Consider the following 13,422-nt stretch of genomic DNA (forward strand, 5'->3'; position numbering starts at 1 on the left):
TCAATCGAGTATTTAGTCTTTGCGAGAGAAAACTGTTGAAAAATCCTCATTAATTAGTTTATTGCTCAAAAGATACCTTAAATTTATTTAAAGATTGAGGCAACTGTATTTGTTTTTTTAATTATATGCAACTTATTTTCAATTATGAGTAAAACGAAAGACATTTACATACAAGTAAAGACATATTGCAAAATGAAATTTTCAATAATTTTTCCTTTTAAAATTTTTTTATTTTATTTTATACTAAATTTTTGTGTGAGTCCCCTCTATTTCTAAGAATTTCCGGCAAAATATGCAAGTCCTGAAGATCTGAAATTTACGTTGTGAATTTGTGATTTCCCGTCAGAAAATCAGATGCAGCATTACCCCCAAAGCCAACATATAATGGACCGTATTCAACAATCTTGACTTGCCATCCCTATTCCTATTCTGATCTCCGTTGTTAGCCATGGGAATCCATGAGAGTGGCGGAGTCATTTCTTCTTCCTCTTCTTCTTCTTCGTTTTGTAGTCGCTTCTGGTCGTCGGCACTTAGAGCCAAGCGCTTGGCCACGCCGGCGGAGAAAGCTGCCCGTGATAATTCTAGCCAGGGCCTTTCCCGCCGGCTTGGCGTGCTTGACCTCATCCTTATTGGAGTTGGCGCCTCCATCGGTGCTGGCATCTTCGTCATCACCGGCACTGTCGCTCGAGATACCGGACCAGGTTCGTGCCCCTATTATTCTTCCCATTTCCAGCTGAATTGGCGGCCGCTATTTCTTTTCCTTTTTAGAAATTCGCGATTTTTAGCCAGTTTTTATCCTTTTTGTCTGAATGGAGTTGTTGAAATAGAATTTCAATGGTGCAAAAGAAAATTTTTGCTCAGGGTTAGTTCGTAGCTCAAGAAGATTTCGGTCTGGTTGGTCGGATGAAATATGAGGTTTGAAAATTGAGAAGTTAAAATCATTGTTTGCTTTCTTAGTAAAAGGATTGAATGAAGATAGAGCCTCTAAGTTTTGCATTTGCATTTTATTGTGATATCTAGAGTTCACAGGATCACTTTTTTGTTGTGTTTCATTTTTACTCTCCCTTTATTTATTTATTTTCATTTCAACCTGCAAAATTTTAGGCGTTATCTTGGAAATTGCTTTACAAACTTAGGAGATGAAATCTAATTTACATTATGGATCTTCTGTTGATCGTATGGACTATTTACCCGACAATTAGGAAGCTATATTTCTGTATTTCTCTAGGATATGCCTTAAAAGATCAATTCATTTGATTTTGTTCTCTAAAGCCGATTGTTATGTTTCTTAATTTTTGTGGCATTCCTAATAATAATATTGTCGTGTGGATCTACAGAGGATGATATGGATTCAGGGCCAGTTTCATCTGGGGCTACTATGACTCTAGACTTCTGCTTATGTTTGGCATAATCCATTTAACAAGCGTTTTTAGCAATATTATTGCGTTTGATAAATATTTTTCAATGCATACTGCTTTTTATGGTCAAATTTTCTAAAAATAGAACGTACAGATCTGAGTTTGCAATTAATATCTTTTAAATGAATTGGTGATTTTAAATATTCATTTTGTTTAATTTTTATAAAGTTTATAATTTTTTATTCATTTAATATTAAAAAAAACACTATATGTGTGCGAATATAACGTTTTAATCTAAAGACACGCATGTAACATGAAATTTTAAGATATAAATGTTGAAATTCATCAATTTCAGCATATTAGAGTAAGAACAGAAATGAACCTGGAAAAAGTCGAGATAAGAAAATTTTTAGGGCTAAAAGGATAGTTAATGATTTTGAGTAAGATTATTTCTTTCTTATAAGATTTCTGGTCTGCTGCTGCCTCATTCCAAAGAAAAACTCCAATTTTACACTTCCAACCAACAGCAGAAAAACTATTTTTACCTCCACTTATATTAGGTTTTTTTCCCCTATAATATGACCAAGCACCTGAAGAAATTGGATGGGTACTTTATTTAATAATAGGCAACTTCTTTCACCAAAAACCTTGACCAAACAGGATGTTGTCTGAGATTTAAGGACGGAACCTATGTTTTGAAAAAGGTCTTCAGAGACAAAATCTTTTGATTTTTGCTCCCAATTGTCAATTTCTATGCTTTCCCAATTTATAATTCCCAATTATATGGAGCTTTATGCCTACAAATTTTCTTCGATAAGAAATATGGCTATCTAAAAGATACATGCAAATATTGGGAAGGAACAAACTTGCAATGTTACTGTAGAAAGAGAGGGTACTCAGTTAAGCTTAAATAGATAAGCTCAGGTTGTATTATATCTATTATCTGTAATAAAGGAAAGACTATTCAATAGGTACGAAGGATTATGCCATTCATCCTACTATTTACACTCAATTCTAACAGTTTATTCAGGTTTCGTACACTTTCTTGTCATTTCTCTCTCTTTTGATTTCTATTGAGCTGAAACTTAATTGTCGAATGCTGCAATCAGATGTAGAGTACTGCCATTGCCTGTTATTTCTGTTTTAAAGTAACGGTCAGGGTGTGTAATGCTCATTGTGCATTCAACTTGCCATTCTGAACTTGGTGGCTTATTTGTGGTTTGTTTCTTGAATGCAGGAGTAACAATTAGTTTTATACTTGCTGGAGCATCATGTGTCATCAATGCACTCTGTTATGCTGAACTAGCTTCTCGTTTTCCTGCTGTTGTTGGAGGGGCATACCTGTATGCATATACGGCTTTCAATGAAATCACTGCTTTTCTTGTTTTTGCACAATTAATGCTTGACTATCATCTTGGGGCAGCCAGCATAGCAAGAAGCTTAGCAAATTATGTAATAACAATTCTTGAGATCTTTCCTGTTTTCAAAGAAAACATTCCCTTTTGGTTCGGACGTGGTCAAGACATTGGAGGAGTTCTATCAATCAACCTCTTAGCTCCAATTCTCCTAATACTTCTGACTATAATTCTCTGTTGGGGTGTTGGAGAATCATCGGCCGTAAATTCTTTTATGACTGTGACAAAGGTTCCTTTCGTTCCTACAAGTTACCACTAATCTATCTGATATTAAGAACCTCTTTACCAAGACAGAAATATAGCTATTCTGCTATTTGTTGCAGGTAGTCATTGTTATCTTTGTCATATTTGCTGGAGCTTTTGAGGTTGATGTTTCCAATTGGTCTCCCTTTGCTCCTTATGGTGTCAAAAGCATATTTACGGGAGCTACTGTAGTATTCTTTGCATATGTTGGATTTGATGCAGTTGCCAATTCTGCTGAGGAATCTAAAAGACCACAGGTATGATATGTTGACATCACTCCACTGCTTTATTAAAAAGCTGGATACTGTATTTCTTTTCTGATACACATATAGCATTGGTACTTCCCATCAATACATTCACCTTCTAACTATTACTTCTCTTATTTCTAATATTTCAGCGAGATTTGCCAATTGGCATCATCACAAGCCTGTTAGTTTGTATCTTATTGTACGTTGGAGTTTGTTTAGTGATTACTGGAATGGTTCCATACAAGTTTATCGGGGAAGATGCTCCATTGGCTGAAGCTTTTACATCAAAGGGTTTAAAGTATGTTTCCATTCTGATTAGCATAGGTGCTGTAGCTGGACTTACAACAACACTCCTAGTTGGTCTTTATGTCCAGGTTAAACACTTGAGAACTTATGATATTTCATGTGCCTAGTTCATGTACCATGGGCTAATGGGATGTTTCTCATGAGCAGTCTCGGTTATATCTTGGGCTGGGAAGGGATGGTCTACTGCCTTCAATATTTGCTAAAGTAAACTCCAAGCACCACACTCCTGTTCATTCTCAGGTCTGGGTTGGTGCCATTGCTAGTGTTTTGGCTGGACTATTCAACGTGCATGTGCTCTCACACATTCTTTCTGTCGGTACATTGGTAAGAGCCTATACCAATTCATGGCATTAAAGCTGTCAACTAATCTCTATATATATTTAGTTTCTTCTCCGCATGTTGTCTATGACTTATCAAAGGAAGATGGGTTCTAGATCAGTGGGGGTGTTTCTTTCATGGTGCGACATTGGGTACTTTAATTCAAGATTTTCAATGCATTTCATTGCATTTTCTGATTAAGGTTCTCAGAACTTTCTAATACAGCCAAGTTTTGTTTTATACAGAGATACTACTGGACTTTGTTTGTAAATAGTCTTGTTTACATGTTATTTTTCTTGTTTCAGACTGGCTATTCAGCTGTCTCAGCATGTGTAGTAGCTCTTCGCTGGAGAGGTAAGACAGCCAGTCAAGTCTCATCTTGGAGGGAAGGAGTCATTTGCCTAATTGCTGTTGCTATTTGTGGATTTGGTGCTGGGATCTTATACCGCTATGATGTGTCAATTATTTTTCTGATTATCCTCCTAGTCGTTGCAATCGCTGCTTCTGCTGCTCTCTGGTTCCGGCAGGTAACTATCATTTTTTTCCCCCCTTAAGGAACACTGCAATATATTATTGCCTCTTGCTTGGGATACATCAAAGCTATTGCATCAAGGATAAGGTTGAGTATAAGATGAATCTACAGTTGAAATATGGATGAGAATATATCTGATAATCAGTTTCTGGGAATGGTGTTGATTTATGCAAATAAACTGGCTTAAAACTTATTTCTGTCTAGGTTTAGCCAGATTCTCATGCAGTGTATTATGTCATTCTAAAAACTACTGAATTTGTTGATATAATTTTGCATAAATTAGAGCTAAAGACCAACATCCACTAGAACTACTTTATATAGATAAATAACTTTATTAGCTGGACCCTCGCTTTCATGCGCCTAATAATTAGTTCTGAATAATTGGTGATAGAAAGATGTAGCTAAATTCTTTGATATTATAATTGGATCTTGTCCTTTAGAAGGAAACCATCTCGAATTGTTCTATTGTTTTCCTTCCCTGCCTTGTTCAACAAAGGCAATCTGATCTAAATATGTCAGCTTTTCAAAGGGTTGATGCTGTCTCATGAGTCCAGGAACACTGTTAATCTCTTGCTTGATGATTTCATGATTGTGGCAGTTTTGATATCGTATAAATTCTGCTTGGCCACAACAGGTTTATGACGAAGCACCAGGGTTTTCTTGCCCTTGGGTTCCCTTCCTGCCGGCTATTTGCATCTTCTTCAACATGTTCTTATTTGCACAGGTATGTTTGCAACCTCTCTTTGGAACTGTGATGAAGTAATATCTATGAAAAATTTGATGTTGATGGATTTATATGTCAAAAGCGATGACAAATACATCCTTTCTACAGTTACATCATGAAGCATGGGTGAGATTTGTCGTTCTTAGTGTTGTTATGGTTGGTGTTTATGCAATATATGGCCAATATCATGCTGATCCAAATGGTAAAGAGACTATCATTTATGATCGCATACCAGAGGAAGAAGCTTGGTGAGTTCACTTCATCGGGTCAAAAAAGATAAGTTCAGTTGAATATGATTCCAAGGCCAGTAAGACCGTTTACTTGGTGAGTCACTGATCTCTTATATACCATCACAGTTGCTTGTGGTCAGTTCTTGTATAGAAAAAGCATATCGTTTTCTGTCAAAAATAAGTGCTGTAAATCAATAATGATTGATTCTGGTAGGAACGTGAACTGTAAAAATATTTCTTGGTACAGTTACTGCTTAGATTGTACATGGCAGTGGCCACAATTATCTTCCCTCTGAATGAATGTGGCTTTTAAAAAGCTTGTGGGTGGCTCATCTTTGTAATGTGGGGGGTTTCATTTCCCTGATTGGTTGGCGTTCAAGATTCTTACACCCTTTTTGTTATAAGATGAAAATCAATTCGATGAATGATGAACTCTGTATATCTGGATTTAAGACGAATAAATATTTCCTTAATCTAAAGTATCTCTGTTTTTATTTTAATAATTTGATAGTTGAAACACTATCCCTATCATGCACTTTACGTTTCAAATTAGAAATATGTTGAAATTTATAGAAGACGAATACGAAGTTGAAGATGAACAAGAATGGTTTTGATGAAAAGGGGACTTTATTCAATGAGAAATGCGATACAGCGGTGGAGTGCCGGTAAGGACCAGAAAAATGAGCACCAAAGAGGCAGGTGACTCAAATTACATGGCCAGACTCCATTCAACGGCGGACATTACAGACAACATCTGAGGGGAAAGGAACGTCCCCAACAGACAGTCTTTTATTCCTAAAAAGCATGTCTCTAATCAAGGCTGTCTCCATCAAGTCTAATGTTCTTAGCCATCCTCTGTGTCTTTGAAACGGGGGCGTAGTGTGTATCTGGTCTCACGCTAGAATTTATCAAGACCGTAGTTTTAATAGAAGCAGGTGGTTACATATGATTTTGATGGTCTTCAGCATGAAACCAAATTTACCATATGAATACTATCCCTGAAAGTGGTTCTCTCTAAAGAAGGGCTGCTCCTGAGAACATATAAGCCTATCTTCTGGTGGAGAAATCATGGACCAACGTGCATGTGCCATGGGCATGGTCTTCCACTTTATGGCTGTACAGCTTGTACATGTCATTGGTTGTTTGTTTAGGACCAGCCGAAGAAAAGGTTGTTATCGGCTGGACCCTTGAGGGATTCATTCTTCTGAGCTTGCTAGGCAGATTAGACGAGGGTCATGCACACCCCTTATGTGTGTGCTGCACAATGCCCAAGCTTGGCCAATTCTTGATCTAATGTAAACATTACATAAGCACTAGATAACTAATTTGTAGGTATTAAAAAAATTAGTTAAGTTATTTACAATAAATATATATTATCTTTTTTAAAATATTCTTTTTAATCATATATATTGGAATTGCTTTGGGTGGAAATCCCTTAACATATATAATCAATAGAAATATTTTGGAAAAACAACTATAAATTTGAAAGACAAAGAGAATTAAGAGCTTATATTTAGAAAATAAAAAAATTAATTTTATTTATTAAAAAAAATGTCATTACTTTTATGTAAAATGATGTTTTTTATCAATAATACTCCCTCCGGTCCTAAATATAAGACCCTTTTTGTAGTGTAAATTACACTACAAAAAGGGTCTTATTTTTAGGACTGGAAGGAATATGATGTTAAAAAAGTATTTCCTTTAAAAAAATTATGAATGCTTAATAATTATTTATTATATTCATATAATATTAAGAATTAATTAAAAGTAACTATAAAATTCATCAATATTCTTAAAACTTTTAATATGTGCGTCTTTATGTATTGGCTAAATTGAGTCTCCTTTTGAGTCTTATTATCAATGTGAAAATTTCGCTAGCAAGTAATTTCTAAGTATGTTTTTGCTCTCAAAAATAATTTCTAAGTATGTCTGCAGATAATTTCCCCCCTCTTCCTAGAAAATCAAGCTTGAACAACAAAAATCTAAAATTCAATCATGAACATCAAATTCATCAGTCTGTGGGCACTTTTTAAATTCACTGAAACTTTTCTTGCTTTCGGTCAAAACAAAACAAAAAAAAAAACGTAGAACTTTTTAGCTTTAAAAGGCACAAGCAAGCATCCAAATTTGATGGGTGAGATGAGATTAGTGGGCTCTCCACTAATCGTTCTTTTCCAATTATCACGCTCACGTGCTGCTTAATTCGTAATCTATACAGTTTAAAGAGAATCATCACAAAAAGTAGACACAGTTCTATTCATGAATTTAAGCAAATTAATAACTTTTCTTGCTTTTAAAATCATAAATATTTAGCACTTTATTTTTTTATAACTATTTGACTAAGTTAAATTTGAGCATTGTCAAAATCAATTGAGAATAGTTATCTATGCCATTTCACATATGAATATTCCTTGATGTTTTTATGTTCTTATACATAAAAATTTAAATGAGTTGGATTCTGAGAGCTTAGTGAAACTAAGATATGACATCTACCAAATAAAATAAATGTAATTTTTTCACAAAAATATAATCTCTATTTTTTTAAAATATATAAATACAAAAAAAATATTATATTCATTTTTTTCTTCTCCATTAGTTCGGGTCGATTTAAATTAAATCTATACCACCATAATTTTTGTTAAGCATGCAATAAAATACATGGATGAAAAGTCCACAACACAATCTGTTTTGAAAAAATTAATGATTGAATTATCAAAATACTACCTCCAATCCTAATTATAAGAGCCAGTTGACTAATTTGAGAAGATTAAAAAAATAAGTTGACTTAATTATTTGTAATAAATAGTGTTGTTTTTCCTTAAATATTCTTACTAATCAAATATATTGGTTAGAACTACAATTATTAGAATGACCGCCTTTAAAAAAATGTATAAATATGAGAGACTAGGTGGATTGAAGTCTTATATTCAAAACCAAAATAAAATCAAACAAAGTCTTATATTAAGGACAGGAGATAGTCTATCATCGATATTTAATTCAAACGACTCAAAAACTGAATTACAAGAGAAGAGTAAAGAAAGAAAGAAACAGAGAAACTATATTACATGACATCACAATCATTTTCTAAAAGAAAAAAGAAAAGAAAAATCCAAATCCATCAATGGCGCAATAATGGAAATAATTTATTAAAGCGATGTTTCAAGAAGTCCACTTTTTATGCTATTCACTTTAGTAAATGGAATCACAATCTGATGTGAGAGAATTTGATCAGATTTGGATTCTCTCTTGTCATCTTCATCAAAGTCAAAACCACTAGTAAACATATCTAACATCATTTTCTTTTCTACTCCTTTCACTCTCACTAAAGTTGACTAGAACTTGTTCCTGGCCCATCATGAAGTAAGCCCTCACTTGAAAGAGAGCTCAACAAAAAGTCACATACCCAATCGCTATGCAACCTCCTCCTATACTCAATTCTCATTGGTAACTAACGGGGTTGGTTCAAGTAGTAAGCGGCTTGGTACTGCTTAAACGAAGTCTCGAGTTCGAGCCTCAATGTATGCAAAAATCCCTATTGGAAGACTCACACACTATAACCAAGTGCGCAACACAGGTCGGATCTAGATATAATCAAAGCAAAACTCCGATAAACTGAGTGGGCAACAAAAAAAAATTCTCATTAGTAAATTATAAATACAAACACCAACAGAAATTGGATCTAACAAAAAAAACTAGTCTTTTACAACATAACGAATCAAAATTCAAACCCCCGTAAAGACAAGTGCCTATATTTAGTACCCAATAATATCTCAAATAGAATTATCTCCAATAGAAGGATACATATACTTTAACAAAAACACAAAAAACAAATACAAACCCCTCACAACTTGATTCATTCTCTGGTAGATAATAAATAGCAAATTCCTCATAACGTGATGAACCAAAACCTGAATCTCATTAAAAAAAAAGTATCCACATCTAGTACCCAAAAATACATCAGACAAGATTACCTTCAATAAAAAGATACGTTTTAACACCCAAAAAAAAAAAACAAACCTTATTCTAGCAAATACAACTAAATGAATTGCACGGCATCATTATGTTACATCAACAATTAAATATTCGGATATATTGTTAACAAACCGTCTCATTCAATAACCAACTACATATACTATTATAAAAGCAAGAAATGAAGGTGGGGAAAGAAAAGGTATACATAGAAAGAAATAATAAGCTCCATACATATTTTCCCATGTTCCTCTCTTAACTACATTACTTAAGACCATAGAGGACTCAAAATCATTCTAACTGCCTTAGTATCCTTTTTCCATACCTTTTCTTTCAACACATTGATCCATGCCTCTCTAGTAACTAAAAATGACCTTGTCTTCTACATTAGGGAGCTGCCATGAGCTTGAACACAAGAGAAGGGTTCATGGCCGGGGATTTAAGCTGTCACCCGGGCGGTTTCGATTCGAGTTAGCCGCCCAGGGGAGGAGGGGCACCGGCCTTTGAATGGTAGAGCTCAATGGGGCTGAGTTGGACGACACGGCTGCCGCTGCTGATGAGGAGGAGGATGTGGATGAGACCGCGACGCGCTCACAAGAAGGGCACATTGTAAGAGTGGTTGGAGGGTTCATGTGCATGTAGAACTGTGGGGATAGCTTTAATGCCCTCAGTTCTTGCACTTCCTTTTGCAACCTCCTATTCTCTTCAGTCAAAGTCTCACAACATCTCCTCAAGTACTCACAATCCACTTCAGTTTGCTTCAACTTGGTCCTTCAATTTATTCAAGAAAACCACAAAACAAAGCATTCATTCCTCTTTCTTACATATCACAATCAACCAAACAACAACATAGCAAAACAATAGACTTAGATTTAACATTGAAAAAGATGCACTTTTTTCAAACTCATACTTCAAATATTATAAGATAATCAAGGCCAAGGAATGATTAAGATCATCAGCAATAATTGTCACATTATTATTATTGGCCAATTGGTTTCTCTAGGTAGTACTCATTGTGTTCTGTTTTCTCATGAAATTAATTATCATAAACTCCATTTTCATGTTTGATCATTGGGTCATTGACTCCTATTTTGAAGTTTCAAAACCATAATTCATTCTACAAAAGAATAATTAATTTTGGGGTTATGCTTTGGTTTTCTTCATTGCTTTTCAACAGTTTGAAGAATGGCAATAGCATTACCAATATTCATGAATGACATTTAAAGTATTTATTACAGAGGATATGTTACATAAAACAGGACAAGTCAAACCCCAGAGTTATTTATATTTAAACTTGATAAGTTAACAATCCGATAATTTAATTCATTCAAAAAAAAAATATTAATTCAAGTTCATAGATGCAAATTGTCAGTATTGGGCCTGAGAAGTAATTGTTATGACCTCACCTTGCCCTCCTGTTCTGAAACCACACTTCCACTTGTCTTGGCCTCAGATTCAGCCGTTTTGCCAATTCCTGTTTTTGCTTCTGAAGATAATAATAACCAAACGGGGGCAAAGACAGATGTTAAAATTACTAATTTACCACCGTCCTGAAATCCCAACTATACCCTTACTCGTCAATGAATCTACAGAAGTGCCACTGGCGCTTACCGGATTGAGGGTATTGTGCTCCTTGAACGTTTCCTCCAGCACAATCGATTGTTCCTTCGACAGCCGGAGCTTTTTTCTGGAAGTATCTCCGTCGCCGTCGCCGTCTCCGTCTCCGTCTCTGCCGCCTCCGTCGCCGCCGCCTTCATCATCGTCGCTTCCTCGAGAACATGAGGCACGCTCGGCTTCATGCTCTCCGCCAATAGACTCTCTCTCGCTCCGCTTTCCGCTGATGCTCGACACAGTACTGTTCGGTGAGGAGACGCCATTTTCATCGTCACAGTCCACAACCGTTGACGGCGGCGCCAAATTTACATCCACTCCCCGGAGCAACGTTCTCGCCTCGCAGCTCCGATCTGCCACGTGTCACACATCTGAGATAAGGACTCGACCCAAGACACGTCCTCCAAACCAATGGCATTCAAGTAATTAAAAAGGACCCTCACGATTCGGAAATCAAAATGAAAACAAACAAACAAACAAAAAAAAGGTTTTGCCTTTGTGATTGTAAAGAACTTTTCAACATTTTTTTCTGGGCCAAAGATTCACAAAACTACAACAGAAGATGGATCTGAAATCGAAAACTGCAGAAAATCCTGGGTTTTTTATTGCATGATTTGCATGTATCAATCCAGAAGTTTCAAAGAAAGTGAATGAACAAAAAGAAAAATCAAGAAAGAAGGAGAAGAATCTTACCAGGAAGCTGGAAAATATCGTTCCAGGAAGCTCTTTGATTCGGAAGAGTCCGAGAAGGCTTCTGCATGAGACTCTGAGACGGATTCATTCCCAGTCCCAAGCTCAGACTCAAACCCAAGCCCAACCCATCGTCTTTCTCCGCCATTTTCTCTGAGAAAGCGAGAGAAAAAAACCAGAGGCACTTTCCGGGAAACCAAACAGAGTGAAGAGTCCGAAAAATTTTCTGGGGTGAAAGCAAAACGGAGTAAAGGGAGAGAGAGGGGCAGTGGGGAGGTGTCACAGCCTTTCTTTTGCTTTTTGCAGAACAGTAAAAGTATGGAGGACAGGCACAATATGTAGATATATATACAGAAGGCAGAGGCAGAGAGAGAATGAAAGAGAAAGAGAGAGTGATAATGATGACTTGTGTCAGAGTTGGGAAATTGGCTCAATGATGACATAAATGGCTATTCCTAGGCTTAAAGCCTACCTCACTGTGCTTCCGGCTTTGTTTTTAACCATGGTTTAGTTCATTATTTACCCACTGGCCACTGTCATTGCCTGTTGGCTTGTGGGCTAGTGAGTACAACAAAATAATATTTTACTGTAAAAATAAAAGATGCGAGCATATAAAATATATTTCTGATTTAACTTAATATTTTAAATTTTTTGATAAATTATGTAGATATTTTGCAATAAAGAATTTTACAAGGTCTACACTCTCCGTCATATTTAGTACATAAAGCATTTTTAGAAAAATTAAGAACACTTTTCTGATTTGAAATGTGAAAAGTATCATCACAATTCTCAATATCGGAGTAAGTAGTCTTTATAATAGTTGCGTATATTAAAAATTTTATAAAATATTAATTCTAAGGAATACATATAATCAACAAGAATATTCTATAAAAGGCGATATAAATTTATTATAAATAACTAATTTAACAAATTTTTTAATCTATTTAAATTATTTCACTAGCTTTTATATTTTGTGGTATAAATTAAAAATCACTTTTCTTAGACTTTTAAATTAGTACTTTTTTAGGAGAAATAACATTAAAGATGTGAAATTATAGGAAATTAAAAAAGTCTTATATTAGATACAGAGAGCTCTAATTTAGAATAATTTCTCGTGAACAATTTATAATTTGTAGTGTTTACTATATTTTTGAAGGCCAACTTTTATTTATTTATTTATTTATTTATTTCCTGACACGGTCAATTTAAAACAGGAACGAAAGGAGGAAGCACGGTTAAAGGGAAGGCTGATTGTTTTTTATGATGTTCGGTTGAGAGAAATCGGCTTTTTCAATCGTTGACTGTTGACTAATGAGTTCACGCGCCTAGTTGCGACGCGCCTGATCATCGCCTCATGATGATGAGAGAGACTCACGTGCCATCATTCAAAGTGGGACCCCATTACTTTTGATTCTAGTTTGAGAGACCTGGGGAGATGTCTCGTGAATCGTGAGATTAAACTTTTATTTCTATAATAATCACATTACTCCATTCTCCTTTATCTTTTAGATTAATCTTTTTTTATAGGTAATTTTATAGGATATGAAATAAATATATATAAAAAATTTTGAGTTACGTGAAAATATTGTTTTAATTGATTTGAAGAGCATCCAAAATATCTTTTAAGTTTCATTTGGTATGAGAAAATAGAGGTGAGGGGAGAAGAAGAAAAATTTTAATGAGCTGATTTTAAAATTTTGAAAAAGTTGGATTAAAATTTTTTTTATTTAATTTTTCTTACTCTTTTATATTATATTTTTTATTAAAAGTTTATAATC

At 34.9% G+C, this 13,422-nt stretch overlaps 2 protein-coding genes across 2 annotated transcripts; one reads left to right on the forward strand and one right to left on the reverse strand.

Annotated features, from left to right (window-relative positions):
• Positions 1-388: 388 nt before the first annotated feature.
• LOC114745443 (cationic amino acid transporter 9, chloroplastic-like) lies at positions 389-5,853 on the forward strand. Its single transcript, XM_028933599.1, has 8 exons — positions 389-701; positions 2,596-3,002; positions 3,097-3,273; positions 3,414-3,638; positions 3,718-3,894; positions 4,194-4,415; positions 5,055-5,144; positions 5,253-5,853. The coding sequence occupies exons 1-8, from the start codon at positions 449-451 to the stop codon at positions 5,394-5,396; spliced, it is 1,695 nt and encodes a 564-aa protein (XP_028789432.1). The 5' UTR covers positions 389-448; the 3' UTR covers positions 5,397-5,853.
• Positions 5,854-9,432: 3,579 nt separating this feature from the next.
• On the reverse strand, positions 9,433-12,026 carry LOC114745444 (homeobox-leucine zipper protein HAT3). Its single transcript, XM_028933600.1, has 4 exons — positions 11,648-12,026; positions 10,955-11,307; positions 10,750-10,829; positions 9,433-10,114 (listed from the first exon to the last, which is right to left on the reverse strand). Exons 1-4 carry the CDS (start codon positions 11,790-11,792, stop codon positions 9,769-9,771), a joined length of 924 nt encoding a protein of 307 aa, XP_028789433.1. The 5' UTR covers positions 11,793-12,026; the 3' UTR covers positions 9,433-9,768.
• Between the last annotated feature and the right edge of the window lie 1,396 nt (positions 12,027-13,422).

Source organism: Neltuma alba, unplaced genomic scaffold, assembly GCF_004799145.2.
Source record: "Neltuma alba isolate B1F8T4 unplaced genomic scaffold, ASM479914v2 tig00004680_pilon, whole genome shotgun sequence".
NCBI classification, from domain to species: Eukaryota; Viridiplantae; Streptophyta; class Magnoliopsida; order Fabales; family Fabaceae; genus Neltuma; species Neltuma alba.

Coding starts and splice junctions, on each gene's coding strand:
- LOC114745443 (XM_028933599.1), top strand. CDS start 449: ATGGGAATCCATGAGAGTGGCGGAGTCATTTCTTCTTCCTCTTCTTCT. Junction 702..2,595: donor CGCTCGAGATACCGGACCAG/GTTCGTGCCCCT, acceptor TCTTGAATGCAG/GAGTAACAATTAGTTTTATA. Junction 5,145..5,252: donor ACATGTTCTTATTTGCACAG/GTATGTTTGCAA, acceptor TCCTTTCTACAG/TTACATCATGAAGCATGGGT.
- LOC114745444 (XM_028933600.1), bottom strand. CDS start 11,792: ATGGCGGAGAAAGACGATGGGTTGGGCTTGGGTTTGAGTCTGAGCTTG. Junction 11,308..11,647: donor CGATATTTTCCAGCTTCCTG/GTAAGATTCTTC, acceptor GACACGTGGCAG/ATCGGAGCTGCGAGGCGAGA. Junction 10,830..10,954: donor AGCACAATACCCTCAATCCG/GTAAGCGCCAGT, acceptor TATTATCTTCAG/AAGCAAAAACAGGAATTGGC.